This window comes from Canis aureus, chromosome 1 (assembly GCF_053574225.1).
Source record: "Canis aureus isolate CA01 chromosome 1, VMU_Caureus_v.1.0, whole genome shotgun sequence".
NCBI lineage: Eukaryota > Metazoa > Chordata > Mammalia > Carnivora > Canidae > Canis > Canis aureus.
Window position 1 is genome coordinate 54,050,868 of NC_135611.1, and position 20,488 is coordinate 54,071,355.

At 38.9% G+C, this 20,488-nt stretch overlaps 1 protein-coding gene across 3 annotated transcripts in view; it reads right to left on the reverse strand.

Moving 5' to 3' along the window:
• Positions 1 to 20,488, reverse strand: part of PDE10A (phosphodiesterase 10A) — a 590,722-nt gene that overhangs the window by 109,674 nt on the left and 460,560 nt on the right. For all 3 annotated transcript variants that reach the window (XM_077899644.1, XM_077899635.1, XM_077899625.1), the window contains one exon: positions 10,265 to 10,293. In XM_077899644.1, the coding sequence (XP_077755770.1) occupies positions 10,265 to 10,293 (29 nt within the window). The remainder of the gene's footprint in view (positions 1 to 10,264; positions 10,294 to 20,488) is intronic.

Consider the following 20,488-nt stretch of genomic DNA (forward strand, 5'->3'; position numbering starts at 1 on the left):
ACATCTATATTTTAAATTGTGAATCATTAATTTCTTCTCTTATTAATTCCCCCCTCTGCTTTTTAAAAGTTTATTTTTGGTGTTCTAATAAATGAATATAAGAATGTAAATTTTCATCCTGTTTTGGCTGCATCCTGTAAATTTGGTTGATTTTGTCCCCATTTTACATTTGAAACTTTGAAAAGTTATTTTTTAAAAGGTCACTCAGATAAATAGTGGCAATGTAGGAATTCAAATCTACATGTGATTTACACTGTATCAGACAAGCTCTGTTAAATATATCAGAACAAAAGGCACAGAGACGCAATTCACACAAAAACAAATATACCTATTTAACTATGGAAGGATGCTTATTTGCTTTTTTAAAAAAAGATCTCTATTTATTTGAGAGAGAGAGAGAGAAAGAGAGAGAGAGAGAGTGCATGCAAGCATGAGCAGGGGGAGGAGCAGAGGAAGAGGGAGAAGCAGACCCTCCACTGAGCAGGGAGCCTGAAGTCAAACTTTTAACCACTGAGCCACCCAGGCACACCACTTATTTGCTTTAAATAAAAATATTATTTTTAAACAATGTCATTGCTATTTATACAAAAGAAGATATATAATTGCTAATTTAATTTGGTTAAAATGAAAGTACAAACTGCAACAGTAAGCTGGTAAATGTGTATTAAATGTCATAAAATATTTACAGCCTTCATCATATTAATAACCTCAGATCCTAGCACTTTTCTTTAGGAAATATTTTGTAAGAATAAAATTGCCATATCCATAAAGATAATTGGTCTATGAAAAACAAAAACAATCTAAAGATCCAACAATCCAACCATGAGAAAGTAAAATAATACCACAGAGAAATTCAATGAGATATAGTCATTGAAGAGAATATTAGATGGCATAACATCACAAACTATTTATGGCATAATGCAAACTAAAAAAAATCTAGAAATTAAAACTGAACATGTACTATAACTACTACTATACAAATACATGCATGTGAAAAAGACCAGAAGAAAATATCCCTAACAGCTAACATTGACTGCATTAAGATGATCTTAATATTAATTCAGAAGCAGAGTTCTGATTTTTTTCAAACTACAAGTATAAATAACTTTAAGTGAATGAAAGCAGCTCTGGGTAAAGTAGATGAGAACAGCTGTGAGAAGAACCTTTGCAAAGGAAGTTGTTAGAGCATGATACTCAACCTCAAATACAGAAATAAGAGAGGTGCTAGAGAGACATTTTGACATATAAACTAGCAAACAAAAGGGGCTCATATCAAATAGTCTCGGTCTTCTCATAAATATGGAGTTAGCTATAATTTAAGAAGGATGGAGGGGCAACCTGGGTGGCTCAATCAGTAAAGTGTCCGACTTGTGGTTTCAGCTCAGGTCATGATCTCAGGGTCATGAGACTAAGCCCTGCATTTGGGCTCTGTGCTCTCCTAGGAGTCTGCTTGAGGTTTTCTCTCTCTCTTTTCCTCTGCTCCGCCCCTATCCCCCAACTCTCTCTAGTAAATAAATCTTGAAAAAATAAAAAATAAAAACAAGAATGATGGAGACAAGGTTAGGGTTGACGATTCAGAGAGGAAAAATGGTGAACCCCTGCCACATAAAAGAGGTCTTATCAAGCTTACATTACTAAACCAAGCAAAGGCAAACAGTACACCCAATCAGCAAAAGCAGCTCAGACTTAATAGAAACAGGTAACACAAATAACCAAACAGAAATGGAGACATTGAGAACTACATATCAGCAGTGTTTTTGCTGATACCGCTGCAGCGTACTCTACAAAAATTCCACTCACAGAAGAATCACAAAGGTGCATCACAATTCTCTGGCCAATGTTTTAAGGACTTCCTCTTAATTTGCAGATCGTTCACTCATTTCACTTCAAGGTTTAATGCCATGCTCCTTCTCAGATTCCTACAGAGACTCTGGAAATCCTGAATTCTGACAGGGTGACTGACTAGTTATGGAGCACAGCCGGAGGGACGTCAAGTCAGGTGATGGCTGAGTTTTACTTCCAGTCACATGATGCAGCTGACTATGTCAATCCTCTTTCTCACACTTGCTTTTTGAAAGAAGATGTGTTTAAATAATCTACCCTAGATTTTATGCAGCATTGTAAGAACAGTCGATTAAGGAAATCCTATCATCCAACCCCTCAGGGTTGCACACTCTTTATGCAAAATGTCGTACAAAAACAATTTTAAGTTGCAAAGGAGAAAGAATAAAGATAATACAAATAAAATACAAAGGATTTGAACAGCGAGAGGAAACTCCTTGTGTTAAATTATCAAAATAGTCCTCAAAGCAAATGCTCAATTTTATATAAACTCTTTCCCTTCTATGTGAAACTGAGCACTGCTCTCACAATTTGAAATAAGTGCATTTGGAAGTGAAATAATCTACCTAACTCAAATTCCTATTCAACTGTACGAGGTCCTACCTAGCACCACTGTTATCATTTATTAGTATTCAGACATACAACCTAAACCTAAACTTTTGACTACTATTACAAAGCAGTATGACTTCAATCAAATAAAACTAGATTCCAGAAAGAAAAAGTTTAAATCAGTCTCTGACAGTGAAATGAACAAATAAAAGCAAGCAAACAGAAAAAAGCAAGGGGTGCAGGAAAAAGAGGGAAGTTTGCAAACATCTGCAGGCTGGTCTTTAGTGTTTCCATCACACCCTAGAAAGCTCCAGGCCTGCAAATCACCCACCATCACATAGAGTCCCATCCCAGGCAATTCCATATACCTACCAACCTAAACCACCTTCCACCCTCCCTCCCTGCTGAGCCCTGGAACACACGTTCTATCTATCGCATGGTCTATCGTCGGCAAACCCTCTCTTCTCAACCCCCCTGAGAGGAACAGTTGTGCATCTTTTTGCTGTAACTGAAACCTTCTTGCCTCCTGATCATACTGCTTCCTACACTAATGCTGAATAACATATAATGTAAAATTAATCTGTAGAATGTTGATCATGGGTATTAAACAGGTAATGCAGAAATTTCTTAATAAATGCAGTAACAGGTATTTTCTTTTATAAATATGAGCAAATGTGAACATATTTTATAATGAGCAAATATGAACATACTTTATAAATATGAGCAAAAGAGAGGTGCCTGGGTGGTTCAGTCAGTTAAGCATCCAAATCTGTATTTCTGCTCAGGTCATGATCTCAGGATCCTGACACTGAGCCCTGCGTCCCTGCTTGGGATTCTTTCTCTCCCTCTGCCCCTCCCTGCCCTAAAAATGAATGAATGAATGAATGAATGAATGAATAAGTGCAAAAGAGTAACAATCTCAGGAAAAACAATTTTTTAAAACTTGTCATTCTAGGGATACCTGGCTGGCTCAGTCGGTGGAGTGTGTAGCTCTTGATGGTGGGGTTGTGGCTTCAAGCCCCATGCAGGGTGGAGACATTACTTAAAAATAAAATCTTAAAAAAAAGCCATCATTCAATAATCTTTCTCTTCTCCCTTTGTTAAAGAACTAAAAAAGATAAAACAGAGAAACACGAGGCAATGGCGGAAGCCGTGTGCCACTGACTTCATGAGGACCGAATACCAGTGAGACCAAATCGAACACAGTCCCCAAGGGCTTACTTCAAGTTTCCTGTCCTGGGAAACAGCAGTGTTGCATAAAGTTAATAACAAATGCTCTGGGGAGATTAATGACGTAGGATTCCAGCTGCATATGGCAAGTAGTGGACATGTGTTCCCTGTGTTCATGCAGCAGGGCCCTGATTTAGAAATACACTGAGAAATTCAAGGAAACCAGGATTCTCCAACAGAATCGAGCATCCCACCAATTTTATGAAATGACTAAATATACTGGACATAGTTGTACTGTTTACTGGCTAAGTTAAAATGAAAATACTGCAAAGAAATCCTGATTCCAACACAGCAATTTGTTTCAGTCAACTACAGACGGGTGACAGAAGTCAAGTTCTCCTGAGGGAATGTCCACCACTCTGTCCCCTCATTGTCCTCCTTGGTCACCTCCTACCACATGGGTGTGGCTGGACCTCCCTAGCTAGTCTTCCCACACAGCATCTAACAGCATTCTAACAATATTTACACTTACAGTATGCAGACACAAGGAAAGGCTACCCATGAACACTAAAGCTAGCATCATTCAAAGATAAACATAAAAAAAGAAGTCAAGAAATGACCTCTCGACATATATAACAACATTAGGGACGTCTGGGTGGCTCAGCAGTTGAGTGTCTGCCTTCAGCTCAGGGGTGATCCTGGGGTCCTGAGATCGACTCCTGCATTGGGCTCCCCACGGGGAGCCTGCTTCTCTCTCTGCCTGTGTCTCTGCCTCTCTCTCATGAATAAGTAAATGAAATCTTTAAAAAAAAGAAAAGTTAAAAGGAAGAAAAATCACCCAAAATACTCAAGGCATGAGTATTATTCTGGTAAACCAGGATAATGCTACTTTGATATGTGAGAGGAAGAATATGCACAAAATGAATTTTAGGAAAGCAGTTGCTTTCAAAAGAACTAAAGAATTAATAAGAATTTACCAACAATGTTCAAAAGATGTGCTGCAGTGAAGACAAAGCACCAAAATACAGAAGTACCTTTAATTAAAAAGAGCCACTGTAAATTTAAGCAGAATTAGAAACAGTACAGAACAGAATTATGCTGCCGAAGTTCATGTCAAAGACGGTGAACATGAGTGTTTCCTCTAGAATACGTTAAGAGAATGAGACAAGAGAAAGACTGGGTATTTGGTGATCTTAAAGAGAACAAAACAAAAAGGAAAGAACCAAGGCACCAAGAAAAAGGCAAACAAAATAACCTGAACTACAGAAAGACTTGTCAAATGAGTGAGAAAGCTCATCATATGCCAGGCTCACTTAACAAAAGCTAAAAAACATTCACATATAACCCAGCAAAAGTAATGAATTCCAATAGCAATTGACAATTTGCTAACTATTCAGAAAAGAAAAAAAAAAAGCAACATTTACGCAGACAGAAGTCAGGATATAATGTAGCCTATCGACAGCATTTTGAGGGACAAAGGCGTATCCCAGAATTCTAGAACAGGTGAGAGAATCTGCTATGTCCTAGCAACTCAGCATCCAAACACACTTATCTTGATACTTTCTTCCCCACTTCTCTCGCCAGAAATCTTCTTGACTTATAAGCTAGAACCACAATAGTACTATAACCATACTAATAGTAATGACAGAAAAAAAGATTAAGTGACAGGTATGGCTGACAGCACCTCCCTCTCTCTCCAGCAGAGATGGCCCCCTGTGCGACCACGGCTTCCCTGCACACACTCAGCTCCGGCCTCCCGGCCCGCCTGCCCTGCACACTGCAGGCCTCCTGTCTCAGGCCTCTGTGCTCACTGAGCCATCTGCCTGGGACCCTCCTCCCCCAGCCCTCAGCAAGGTTCAAGGCTTCACATCCCTCACCTGTTCCCTCAGTTACCCTCCTGGTGGGCCTCGCCTGGCTGCACACACATGCCCCCAGCCTGACACCCGTACCCTGGCTCTGTCTCTACAGTATTCCTTACCACAGACCAGTCAGTGCCCGTGGTAGTTACTTCTCCTGTTTACTGCCTCCCCCCACTACCACATGGATGGAAATACCACGATGGGAGAGGTTCTGTGTAGTTTCTTCCCTCATGAGCCCAGGGGAATGAGGCTCAATTACTATGTGGTGACTGAATGACGATGTGCAATCAGAAAAATAGAGCAGACTGCTCAGATATGCTTCTTTGTTTTGTTTCATTCTGTTTTAAGTCGATTCCACACCCAGTGCAGAGCCCAATGCAGGGCTTGAACTCATGACCCTGAGATCAAGACCTGAGCTGAGATCTGGAGTCGAATGCTTAACCGACTGAGCCACCCAGGTGCCCCAGAAAATGCTGCTTTTAACAAGGCATGTGACACCGTATCTCACGTTATTATTATTATAGGTGAAATTTCCACGTGTAGCATTGTCCTATTTATTTATGTAATAAACTGAAAAGGGGGCATAGGAAAACAACTGGGAAAAATTACTCAAATTTGTAGCTTCAAACCAGACAAGCAGAGAATGTTAGGTAACAGAAGTCAAGACTGAGGCTTTCCTCAAAGTGTTGGGATGGTCCAAAACAAGATAAAATGGAGCTTAAATAAATGCACAGTCCTACAGTTAAATTTATTTCTAAAAGTCTGTAGACAAATACGTTTTCTTGGTTTTCCTCACTTTACTGACGTTTCCTTCTTAATTTCCTTTGTGAACTTTTCCATGTCTTCTGCACGAAACAACTGGAGTGTCCAGAATTCAGTTCTCACAACTTTTTTTTTCCGTAGACAAACTCCCTGAGTGATGTCTTTCGTCCCAGGTCACTGTCTCTGTGCCACAGACCCCATATACATCTATGTCTCTCTATGGCCTTTCCTCTTGGCTCCACACTAGAAGCACTGGTTTTCTAAATATCTCCAATTTGATGTCTGATAACTCCAATTTCACTTGTTCAAGACTAATGTACTGAGTTCCCAGCCTTGCTCCCCCACTTTCGTCCTGCTGTCTCCCCAACAGTAGTAGAGAGAGACTTCATTCTGTCAGTGCTCAGACCAAACATACTGGGAGTCATTACGGATCCTGTCCTCACACCACAGAGAAGCCATGAGTGAAGCCTGTGAGCTCTTCCTTCTCAGTATGCCCCACATCTGATTACACTTCCCCATGACAGCCCTCACTCCGGTCATCATCGTCCCCTACCTGCACACCCAGACTGTCACTGGGTTGTCTCAGTCCATACGTACCCCCATGTATGCTCTCAGTCCAGCAGCTATCGTGACCTAAAAGTTCCCAAATGTTCTCAGAATTCAACCCACACCTGTACAGTGCATCATGAGGCCTTGAAACCCCCCTCTTTTACCCCAACCCCGTCCCCGCATTACTGTGTCTGCTCCAGCCATGTTGGCCTACCTCAGGACTTTGGTAGCATCTGCCACCTCCTCTTGGATGGTTTTCTTATTCCTTTATGTTCCTGCTCAAATATCAACTTATCAAATAAACTCCCCTGACCACCCTAGGTATATAATAAGCCAGTAAGTCCACTCCAGACTTACCACCACTCTCTAGAACTTACCAGCTTGATTCGTCTATGCATTTATCCTAGAACTTAGCATTGCCTGATATGTATAAATCAAAAAAAATTTTCAACTGTCAACCACCCCCTTGCATACTGTGAGAACAAAACACTTTTTTGCTCACCACTATATCCCCAGCACCTGGACAACAATGTCTGGCACATAAATGCTCAATTAAGATCTGTTGATTGAATGGCAAGTAAGGAGGAAAACAGGGAGAGAGAGAGAGGGAAGAGAGAGAGGAAGGGTATAAGACTTAATTGACTTAATATAAAAAAATCTTAAGTTTGCTAAAGGATTAGTAAGCAGAAATGCTGGATAATTTCTTTAAAAAGTGAATTCTCCCTTAAAACTGTATTATAGATACATTGTTTCCAAGGAGTTATCTGTCCTGCCTTATGTTACCAGGGTCAGGCCACAACAGGTTTGTAATGTAATGTCACAGCTGCCACCTTCTAAAAATGTATTGATAATGGATATTTTGTCCAGAGAATGTCAACCTAGATGCTAAGGAGGCATTTGGGGGGAAATATTTTAAAAGTAGGTTATACTCCACTGGGAAAGAGGGGACATAACCCCTCTATTTAGAGAGATCTCATATGGAGTATGGTGTATAGTTTCTTTCTTTCTTTCTTTCTTTCTTTCTTTCTTTCTTTCTTTCTTTCTTTCTTTCTTTCTTCTTCTTTCTTTCTTTCTTTCTCTCTCTCTCTCTCTTTCTTTCTTTCTCCTTCCTTCCTTCCTTCCTTCCTTCCTTCCTTCCTTCCTTCCTTCCTTCCTTCCTTCCTTCCTTCCTTCCCTTTTTTTTGAGTTGCTACAAAAAAGTCAAAAACTATACAAATTAGAAAAGAAAAAAAAAAAAAGGAAAAACCCATGACAATTAAGGAGAAGTGGTTAGGTTCTAAATGAAAAAGTATCTTACAAAACTCAGAACTGTCTGTGGGTGCAACAATTGCCCTCACAAAGAACATGATTTTTGACAATGGACGTTCTCCAAACAGCCCTGTGGCCAACCACTGTCTACCAAAAGGTTGCACTACATATTTCTAAATCTTAATTTCAATTTAAAACAGTGGTGTACTATTATAGAAAGGAATTTCTGTGTATCAGTCTTAAAAACCCTGATGATATGGATTATATTCAGAAAAAAATATTTTAAAGATCTTGGCAACTATTCCATTATTCTATTATTATCTATTATCTACCTATTCTATTATCAGCTCATGTGTATAGTATTTCTCAACTGGAGATATACTTTCTCGAAATGTGGCATAAAATAAGAGAACCTTAATAAAATAACAGCAAAAAGAATAATCTCTATGTATAGTCTTGTCATCATTTCTAATGACCTTAAAAATAGTATGTGGTACTGTGTGAACACACAACATCTCTTCTCTCTTCACCCAAAAAGAAGGTGCTGGCATACTGAGAATGATGCGGCAATGTCATTATCTGAATCTGAGATGTCTTGCAGCAATATTTTGTGTAGCTAAAATATACAGAAATGTATTCACTAAATAAGTCCACTCTTCATCTATACAACTGTTCCACCCAAATGTAACCTAAGTTTATATTTAAAGAATTGGGATGCAATCACAGAATTGGTTATAACACTGTGGTACAAAACCTTTGTATGTGAGGACACTGGAGGCAAAGAGTGTTCTGGCAAACAGCTGAGTAGAGCTTGAACATACTGACATAAGCAAGTTATCAGAAGCACAATTCTAATCTTTGTTGTCAATACAACAAAATGTCAGGAAAACATGTGGATTGGTGAAAACCACCTCTTTGGGGGCATACCTTTCACCATCTCCCTCAAAAACAACACTGAAATCTAAAATTTCTTCAGAATTGTCAGTGTTAAATTGAGGTTAGGCATCTCTTATACTTTGGGTGAAAGAACAAAAGGGACTATTGATGAGGAAATTGTAGATTTCTCCCCCACCACCCCTGATTGGTGAGGTGCATGGTGCTACTTCAGAGATTCGAGATGGCTGCTCTGCTAATAGCAACATTGCAGGATCTTGTGACTCTGCCTGAGTGTGCCTGTTAGAACCCCCTCTTTAGTCTTTGCTGTACTCCCAGTGGCTGCAAAGCTTCCAGGCTGCCCCCTTGAGCCCCCAATACACACAGAAGCACCCAGACTTGGGAAATTTATCGGGTGTGAGCTCCATTCAGAATGGAGGTCTCCAGTAAAACTCTGAGATTTACAGAAACCTTAAGAATCTGTAAAGGCTGCTACGGACAGAAGGAATTTTGTCCAATCTCCAGCAATGGCCCTGGTCCTTCCAGAGTTGTTCAGATAATCAAAAATCAAGGAATATACCTGTATACGTGATCCTATGAACATTACTTCAGTTTATATTTTATTAATAGTGATGTCTTACCTGAGACTGTATCAAATGCAATCCCAACTGATTATTTTCAATATTCCATGTTCAAGGTCTTTATTGTATACAGAATATACAATTCAAATATTTTTCATATGTAATTATTTCTAACTTTGTAGTACTAAGCACAGTTTGATAAATGCTTTCAGTACTCATGCCCCATAAGCTTTTAAGTTTGGTAAGTCTTTCTTAAAAGTTAACACTAAGTAATTTCTCTTGGACATGAAAACAGTGCATTTAAGACTTCTAAAAGTACTGAGGAATGTCATGTTTTGAATACACAAGCAGTCACCTTTTGTTCTCCTGCAAACAAGATGCAGGAACTCAAAGGCAGGGGCTGAGGAGAGCTGCTCAGTGGGGGAGCGAGCCTGAGGCAGAGGTTCCTGCTCCTTGGCTGGAGCAGCCCAATGCCATGTTGGGAATGCTTGTGTCAGTGTTTGGCTTCTCCTACAATTTTTCAAGAGAAGCCAGAAATCCAGTCTTTACATGCAGTCTCTCAATTTCTAACGTTGGCAACTCATTCAGAACACCCCATAAGCATGTGCAGCCCAGACAAAAGGCAGCTGTTAGCTGTGCTCACTTTGGGCACCTCCACTTTGCAATGGCTCTCCGTCCTGACTGCTCGTACTAATGAGTGATGCTCTGGAGCAGACCCTCAGGGTTTGCCATTATTTTTCTAATACTTTAACATGTGAGAGCAATGAGAAAATGTATGAAAGTATTTATTTCCTATCCTGTGGTGGCAGAAATTATATTCACATTACTTACCCGGCTGACTTCCTTAGGAGCCGATTCATCTGGCGGAAGGAAAAGGAAAGGAAAAACACAATTAGAAACTCTTGAGTAAATTCTGAAATATAGACTATATCACTCACTCTCAATAAACTGGAAGGCTGTTTTGCTATGCTCTCTCTTACAAAATCTAAGAATTTGGCTTAAAAAATTCTATCAAGTAAAGGTTAAACATAATAGAGTTAGATATACAAATAAAATTTGGAAAAAAAACAAAAAAACAAAAAAACAAAAAAAAAAAACAAATAAAATTTGGAAGCAAACGAAATACCACAACAATTCACAGGCCATTCACAGAAGTTCTGAATGGGAACATCTGCAAATAATATTCTAAATGACACAACCACACGGATATCACAAGTGACCATGAACATCTGTGCTGCTGGGGTTAATTACAGCAATTCTTATTTACTGGAGTAAGACATGTCCCTGCATGGCAGCCTGGTCAAGGCACGAAAGACACCTGTCAGCAGGACAGCTTTGACCTGTGAGTCCTGGGCATGGTGGGGCTGCCTGTAGCAGCTTGTTAGCAGCATCTCCCATAAAGCGAGACTGATGGATGGATGTCACCTGGCCTAAGTCGACCCTCCAAGGAGATCTCGCTGTGGGGCGGGCCACATGAAACAGTACGCTTATGTGACCAACAGGGTACAAGAAAAAACTGGCCAAGGCTCCACCATTGGTCACTGGTTTTGAACCAAAGCATATTTATGTGGCCTTTACAGGCAGCACCTGCACTGGGCCTCTCCAGAGCCCTCAACGGGAGGCAGCCTTTAATATAATGCTAGTGCTATCCTGTGTCTCCTTCACTAATCAAATAATCAAATCCTATCTGACTACCACTATCAGCGCACACCGAACATGCCTCCAGACCTCATGTGTTCTGTGTTCCTCCAAAGCACCATCTAATTTATCTCGACACTGACAACATGTCCCACAAGTTCAAATGGCTGTGACTCTTCTTCCTCTTTCAATATCTGCATTAACTGCTGAGTCCTGTTTCTTTTATTCTAATCTTTCTCCAATCTGCTGCCTGCCACCATTTCTACACATAACACCACGTCTAGTGCCAAGTCACATTTTAACCAGCAGCCTCCAGACTGGTTGCTGGATCTAGTATCCACCCTGGCAACCACCACACACACACACACACACACACATGCACATACGTGCACGCAAACACATGCACATTCACATGCACACACACGCATACATCTGTCCTGTCCCTCAGAGGCTCCAGAACCTAAAGGAAACTAGATTTCAAAACTGGCTGTGTAAATGACTTTGCCTGGAGCCTTTCCAAAATTACCAAGCTTGGGACTACTGGATAGTAGATGCTCAATAAATAGTCCCTATTGTTTGGCATGACTGTATTAATACACGCTTGCTTAAATATGTTCATCTGATTGCTCCCTAGTGACTTCAGCACTGCATCTGACCCCTCAGAATGTCCCTAAGCATGTCAGAGGAAAAGCACTTAACTCTGCCCTCCACACTGAAGTCACATCACAGCAGAATTTCATCTACTCAATTCCCAACGCTTCACCCTTCCCAAACACCCCCAGAGGGGGGACTATGTGATTTAGTCACTACAACAAATGTATTAACAGATTCTAAAGTTACAGAGGTTTATATGTTCTTAACTTTTCTCTAAGAAATGCAGTGAGCATGGTCAGATGTCCCAGTGGATGAAGAAGCACATAAGGAAAAGCAGCAATTGTGCGAAAAGGTTTACTATCAGGAGTGAATGGTACTCAGGGCTGTGGCACTTAGGGACCTCCCACTTTCACAGTCTTCCTCAGATCTGAATGCTGGATCACGGGAAAAAGAATCTCAATGTCCAGATGTCTATAAATGCATGTACCCTTTGTTTTTTCCTTTAGTTTTGCGAGATGTTTCTCAAAACTTGACGCTTGAGTGTGCATTAAGGTAACTCTACCAGTACGTATTTATACACATTGAAGGTGTACCTCCTATGAAATCCTCCAAGGGATTTTTTTCCTCATGAGTTGTTCTTCCCAAGGCTTTTAAAAAAATTATTAAAATGATGTTGAGATTGAAGAGGTTTTCTTCTTTTTTTTCTCTTATTAAATAAATTTCTTTTTCACAGTCATAGACATTTCCTCTCTGGAATTGGTTTTTGTTTTCTTGTTTATTCATCCCACCAGAATGTGAGCTCCGTGAGAATAGAGATACATGCCTGGCATATAATGATTCCATAGTACATATTTGTTGAATAAACAAATGTTAATTGAACCTCTAAAGCTGCATAAAAATTAGTGTCTGCTGTTGTGAACATTTTTGTTACTAATTTGATGCTCATGAATTATTCAAAATCTTGCATACATGGCAATTTCTTACTTTTCCATAATCCCCAACACCTTTCATTTTAAAGCAAACTTCATTGCTGAGCTGTGTGAAATATGGTTTCAACAATCCAGTCCTGACTGTGTGTTGGAAGTACAGAGACATTTCAGTCATGGGTTCTTAGAAGGAGACATTCTTAGCCCTGGGCTCTTAACCTGGAATTACTAGATGATTTGCAAGGACTTATGAACCACATGAGGAGAATGGGATGATCTTTCTGCTCCGTTAATTTGAAAATGTCCTTATGGAAAAAACTGTTTTTCAGAATCAAATTATTTTGTCAGGATATTAAGTCAAAATTAAGTACTTATAAATCTTTAAATCTGTGCATATATTTGTACTTTATTTATTTTTTATTTTTTAATAAATTTATTTTTATTGGTGTTCAATTTACCAACATACAGAATAACACCCAGTGCTCATCCCGTCAAGTGCCCCCCTCAGTGCCCGTCACCCATTCACCCCCAACCCCCGCCCTCCTCCCCTTCCACCACCCCTAGTTTGTTTCCCAGAACCCTCCTGTACTTTTATTTTTGTGATCACTTTAGATCATGCTTTGATATGAAGTGGGATTTCAGGAATGAATCCAAATATAGTTAGAACATAAAGGAATTTATACTCTGATGGCTGATTTGAAGTTCTATGGCTGCTTATCATGGTCTTTGCTCTGTGTTTAGTTTTGTGGCATTATTACTCTATGTTCCAAGAATGTGTTTTGAACAACTTCTACTTTTTAAATTGATCAATCGTTTCCTTGAAGTTTAACATACACTTTTACTAAATCTTCCATGGACAAGTTTAATTTCAGCGCTTATTCTGCAGTATAAGAAGGGAAGTTCAAGATGTCACATATTGATACTGTGCCTCCAAAGAAAAAAGGAAGGACTTCACTGTGTCTCTGTCCCATAAAACTGTCCACTCACTTCACTTTGAGGGTTTTGCAGGTGTTCTAATATACCTAAATGGAGCATATCTGTTGTCTCATTATGGAAAATACTTATTTCCCAAGAAAATTAACTAACTAGGCATTTTTTAACATAAAATTGACTGTTGAACAACATGAATGGGTTTGAACTGAACGGATCCACTTATACATGGATTTTTTTTTGACAAATATACTACAGTACTGTAAATGTATTTTCTCTTACAGTTTTCTTAATATTTTCTGTTCTCTGGCATATTGCAGGACTACCATACATACATTAACATACGAAATGTGTTAATCTACTGTTTATGTTATTAGTATGTTTTTTTTTCTGGTCAACAGGAGGCTATTAGTAGATAAGTTTGGGGGAGTCAAAGGTTACATGTAGATTTTTGACTGTGGTGGGGGACAGGTCAGCACCCCTAAGTGCCATGGTGTTCTGTTCAAGGGTCAATTGTACTTCTATCTCCTAGGAGCTGGCATGGCTCTGTTCAGCCTCTTCCAACCATTCCTGCATTCTGCAGGAGCTGTGGAGCTTGTCTAAAGACAGCTGTCTTCTTACAATGCACTCTTAATGATTCAATCCCCAAATAGTCATCAGACATGTAATACATGTCAGATACTGAATAAATGTCTCAGTTGGCCCAATCAGTTTGAAGGGAAGAACTTAAATTTCATGGCTCTGAGAGAACCACAAGCATAATGACTGGCCCTAGCGTATCAATCATGAGGGGAGTCAGCCTGAAATCAGCTGACCTTGAAGCCTGGTCCACCTAGGGGCTCCTACATATGTGAGAGTTAATTTACCTATTTATTTAGCTGATTTTAGGAGGTCGAACTAAAAACTTTAGGAGGTCGAACTTTCTTGTTACCTCAAAAAAGCATGAAGGAATGTTAACAAGATGTTACTAGAACATTACTTTTATAACACTAATTTAACACACTGTTACTTAAAAGCTCCAGAAAGTTCTTCCATTCCTACCAAAAAATAAACAAATTCCTTTGCTAAGGATTTAAGTCCTCACAGTTTGATTCTGCTCTGTTTTTCCAACTGGAGTATACAGCACATGGGACTCCCTTCCCACTCCAGTAAGACTAGTCTTACTAGAGAGTTCCAAGCATGTTTTGCTAACTCTTAACTCAAAATCTTCGTATCTTCAAACAGTAATTACTGAGTATCTACTAAAAGCCTGGCACTTCTCTAGGTGCCTACAATATATCTCAGACCAAAAGAAAAAGAAAATAATCCTGTCCTCATGAAGCTTTATTTTAAAGGCAGAAGGGTGTCCGTAAACATGATAAAACACTAAATTATGCAGGAAGTTCTCAGGGCTCAATGCTTTAAAGTGGGAAACAAAGGGGCACACGTTAAGAAGCACTGGAGAACAGGTTAGGGGGAGTGGGCTGGAGAGCAGGTTAGGGGGAGTGGGGGAGGTAGGGGGCCAGAAAGCAGGAAGGAGTGGGCAGAGTGGGCCTCCTCCAGGTGTTGAGCTACGAAAACAGCTACCTGAGGAAAGTGTCTTCTAACCAGAGGGATCAGCCTGAGCAAAGACCCTGAGACCTGAGCATCCCTGCTGTTTCTTGTCAAAGTTTCAGGAATTAGCTCAGCTTGCATTGTGCCCATGTCTCTCCCCGTTCAATCTGAATTACATTCTGCCTTCTGTTGATAGCTAGACACACGTGGGTGACTTAACATCTTGATTGAATAAAAGTTCTTGAAGACAAGAGACATCTAATATTTCTTTCCCATTACTGAAGAAAAAAGGCATTCCAAAAAATGATTCTTGAATGATTAAGATACAGATAAGAATGCTTCTGCATGCAGGGTATTTTTCTTCAGACGTCACCAGAGTGGTAAAACACTAGAGGATCATCGCTTTTGCCCGTGGTCTGTAACTTCTTAGTGTGACTCATAAGGACACCAATCACATTGCTTTCTCTCTTAATTTTTTAACAGTAAATGCCGGGCAGAAATGGAACAACATAAGCCACGTAATCAAGAACTTAAGCACCAGGTTAGCTAGTTTGTGCCAATAAACCCTCTACTTTGCAGAGTCACTAATGAGGAAACATGAAATAAACTATACATTTCTGGCTAATTGAAAGGTATAAAGAACTATATACTTGTAATATTCCTGGTCAAAAAAACAAAGGGGGAGAGGAATATCTAAGTCCACAAGCTGTAGCATAAGAAAGGAAAAGTTGTTATTTTTTCCTTGAAGGACTATAATGATTTTTAATAACTCAGAAAATCATGTTTTCTAGCATATGCTATTGTATTCTTTTGTACTTAATTCTACCTAAATAGAACGAGACCGTTCCTAGTGAGAGTTAGTCTACGAAGCTTTCCAATTCTATAAATTAAAAGCCATCAGGCTTAAAATGGTATACTGAGAAGTACAGGTGTTTTTCTATACATATAAAATGTAATAATTTACAAAGTAGTTTCCTTATATTTTATTTTGTAGATATGAGGATTAGGAATATGTACGGTAAATAAGAGCTATACATATAAGATAATAGAGTTCCTCTCTTATAGCTAACAGAAAATAGGGTAGCCCGGGTGGTTCAGTGGTTTAGCGCCGCCTTCAGCCCAGGGTGTGATCCTGGAGACCCGGGATCGAGTCCCACATCAGGCTCCCTGCATGGAGCCTGCTTCTCCCTCTGCCTGTGTCTCTGCCTCTGTCTCTCTGTCTCTCTCTGTCCCTAATAAATAAATAAACTATTTAAAAAAAGAAAATAATATACATATGTCCGATTTCACTTATCGAGGCCGCAGAAGCAAAGCTCAAGAAAGGTATCGTGACACAACCACCACGTTTTTTTCATTCTTTTGTACATAGTATAGAACTTAATAGTTCTAAGTGACCAAGAACTGTGTTGAGTCCATGACTGAACTTTTGTGTCCTAATCATTATCTGGATTGGCAACATGCTTGTGAGTAAATTGAACTGACTTTAAAGTTCACCATCAGAGAAATCTGAGTGAACCCATCCCAGATAGGCTAATATGCAGTAATGTTTTAAGTTGATTTTAATTTCTCAATTGATACTATCTGGGCTATTAAAATATATGAACAATTCTATCACCCTGACAGGAGAAACTGAAGTTATTAAATGTAAACTCTGTTAACATTTGGGAAATTATACAGTCTTAACATGGGAAATCTGTACTAAATAATGCCTTCCAAAATTCATAGTTTCAGGTGGCTAAGAAGCTGTAAGCTACTAAGAAATTTTAGAAATTATAAATAAAGAATTATTGACCTTTCCTAAAACTCTTACAATGTTTATGCATTTTAGGAATGCTTTTTATTTTGTTGCCTCAATATTGAGGAAGTGGGTAAATGAGAAATCCAAAAGCTTACCTGTCTTATTTATAAAAATGATAAGGGCTTAGTATCAAAGTCTATACAGTCTGGGAGTTTTCTGAGGATGGAAACTGTCCCAGCTGTACTGCTCACTTCCCTACTCCCAAGATTCTCTGGAGTACATGAGATTCCACACAATATACATATGTCAACAGAGATCAGAACTGAAAACTGAAAATTGTACAAAATCCTGGCACTAAATAGATGATAAACCTCAAAAACTCAGAAAAAGGTTTAAACTTTGCTGACTCAATCATATTTTGAATTGCAATCACAATATTAATAAATAAGTTGGAAATGTGTTGCTAAAGTTTTTAGCTGTCTGCAAAACTCCATTTTTAAAACTAAGGTTCAAGTGATTCTTGGGTCTGCCATAGCCTACTTCCTACCAACTTCATTTTCACATTTTTGGACTTCTACTCGAAAGCTGTTCAAAGGAAAAGATAAAGGACTTTATTAAGTTTCTACCAAGTTGCTTCGTGTTCATTCCACCCACCCTGCAGTAGACAGAGGGAGTTTAGAATTCCGCCATTTCTTTTTAGTTTGTCCATATAAGGAAAACGGCAAGACTTTTGAAGAGTCTCACTTTATTAAAAAATAAAAATTCTCAATGCCTGAAGAAAGGTGAGGATTGTGAGTGGTTTTCTTCTGCTTCAGAGCAGCCGGCTGGCAGCACAGGAAGCCTGTTTGGGGACAGGGTCTGCTGGGGCCAAAGGGAGCCACGTGGTCTCAGCACAGAGAGTGAGTGAGGGTGGCCCGGTGTGAGATACACTTACACCAGAGAACTGCTTATCCTCTACCAATGTGTTCATTTATGTTGCACACAGGTCTTCTTTAGTAGTGATACCAGCCCAAGGAGTAAAACAAACCAGGCAGACGCTAGTGTTCCTGAGGCATTAACACAAAATACTCAAAATGAAAAATGAATTTAATCATCCACAATTTTCAACAAATTGGCTCTTTCTTGTTACCACAATCCTACTCCTTCAACATTTCTAGTATCGCTTATGAAAAGTATGACTTCTAGATAATTCTGTATTAAAAGATTTTTAATTTGAAAGTAATAGCAGTTTACAGCTGAATCACCGAATGCTTACTTTCCCTTTGTCTGAAGTTTGATATGGATAATATTCGCTACAGTATGAAAATACTATGCCACTTTTGCTCATGAAGGATTAACTGCTACAGAAACTGTCTTCCAGTCATAAGTAGAAAACCAGACAAAATACATGAAACAAAAGCTTTTAGACACTGGTCAGCAGGCAGTTCCACACTGTAATCCCAGAGATAAAACATCTGAAAAGAACTTCAACGCTTATTCAGGATAAAAGCTCACAGGGAAATAGGAATTTAAGGGCATCTATGAGAAGCCTACAGCTGCCGCCATACCTGATGGTGAAAGATGAAATGCTTCCCCTTAAGATATGGAAGTAAGTAAGAATATTTACTTCACCATTCCTATGCAACATCATACTAGAGGTTCTAGCCAGCAAAATAAGACAAAAAAAGAGTGTGTGGGGCTGCATGTATCTAGATAAGACACACACATATAAACTTACAAGTTAAATAAAATTTATATTACATATAATGTCAATATTGTATGTATGGTATAGATTGGATTAGACAGAAAAAATAACACTCTTTATTCATATGATAGCTCGGGTTGGAAGTCCTAAGGAATTTACCAAAAACCCGATAGGAATGTAAGTAAGTGAATTTAGTAAGGTCATAAGATGCATGATCAGAAAAATCCAAGTACCAAATAGAGAAGCATACTGTTTATATAATACAAATGACCCAGAAAAGCCAAGTCAATTCTGAAAACTACAGAGGTTGTAGAAGTTGCACTTCATTCCAAAAGTCTCTACAGTGACATCAATCAAAGCTGGTGGGACTTCTCTGCATGTCCCAGCAGCACTAGTCCCTTGTCTATTTGATGACAGGCATCTTCACAGGTGTGAGGTAAAATAACACTGTAGTTTTCTATTTGCATTTCCCTGATGGTAAGGGATATTAATGTTCTATACTTTATACATGATTTTATTTGTCAATTATACCTCAACAGAGCTGAAACAAAAATAAAATACCTTGATGGTACCAACATAACGACAGACAGTCGGTGAGCCGAAATAGAGAATCCAGGAATAGACGTATGCATATATGTGATTTTTCAACAAAAGTACCAAAGTTATTCACTGGAGAAGGGATTATCTTTCTAACAAATGGTGTTGGAATAAATGGATATTTACACAGAAAAAAAATCAAAACCAAAATTCAACCCTTCCCTCACACCACATATAAAAGTTTACTTGAAATGAATCAAATGAAGCTGCTCTAGCAATAGGCTGTCAGGGGTTCAGTGAGAGTTTCATGTAAGACCGGCTCAGGCAGCACCAGCTAGAGTCCATATGGAGCTCTGACAGACGGGTGAGAGCCCCTGTCTCACATCCATCATGAATGAAAAGGCTCCGAGTCATGTTAGCCTGAGCAGTAGGTTCAACAGAATCCAGAAGAGAACATGAAAAGGCCAAAGGCTACTCACCATCACTACCAGAATGTTTTCTAAGTGTCCCTAAGTACCTAACTGTCTGATAGAAGAAAGGAATTTGGAAGAAGCTGTCCAAGACTAGAACTCTTAAATAAACACTTTGGAAAACAGTTTGGCACCTTCTGAAATCCTTGTCCTAGGTATTTATCTAAGACCAAGTATGCAAAACACCAAGAGTCCAAGAAACACCAAGTTAATGCAAACAAAAACAAAAACAAAGTAAATATTAGAGAAGAAGTGACTGAAACCTTTAATTGCTAAGATTATACATTTTCTATGATGAGTAGGAAATGTAATCCATGAGCAAGATGAGATCATATAAAATTATAGATTCTTTTATATAATCAAGTCAATCTTATTACTGTATTTAGAAAAAGCTAAAGAATCATCATGAAATTCATTACTCTTTAGCATCCCTTCATCAAAATCATTTATAAAAGTGAGTTAAACATTTATCTTCAGAAAAGTTTGTTGAGTTAAAAAGCACTATAACCGTGTTTTCCTGGAAATTGGTAAAAGAGCTGATTGTGGAATAATTCCAGAATCGTACCAAGTACAAATTGGTTGAACAAGGATAGCCAAGAAGAAATAATTTTTTAGAATGTTATTTTGGAAAATTTGAGAAAATAACCACTGAACAGAGACAAGAAATCTTATTCTTGAATTAAAGTGCATTAAAGGGATCCCTGGGTGGCACAGCGGTTTGGCGCCTGCCTTTGGCCCAGGGCGCGATCCTGGAGACCCGGGATCGATTCCCACATCGGGCTCCCGGTGCATGGAGCCTGCTTCTCCCTCTGCCTGTGTCTCTGCCTCTCTCTCTCTCTGTGACTATCATAAATAAATTAAAAAAAAAATTAAAAAAAATTAAAAAAAAAATGCATTAAAGACCAATATTATGATGTCTTTCAATTAACATTATAAAAATTAACTGAGAATAGCCATAGTATTAAGTATCCAGAACTTAAAAATAAATTATACCATTATTTATCT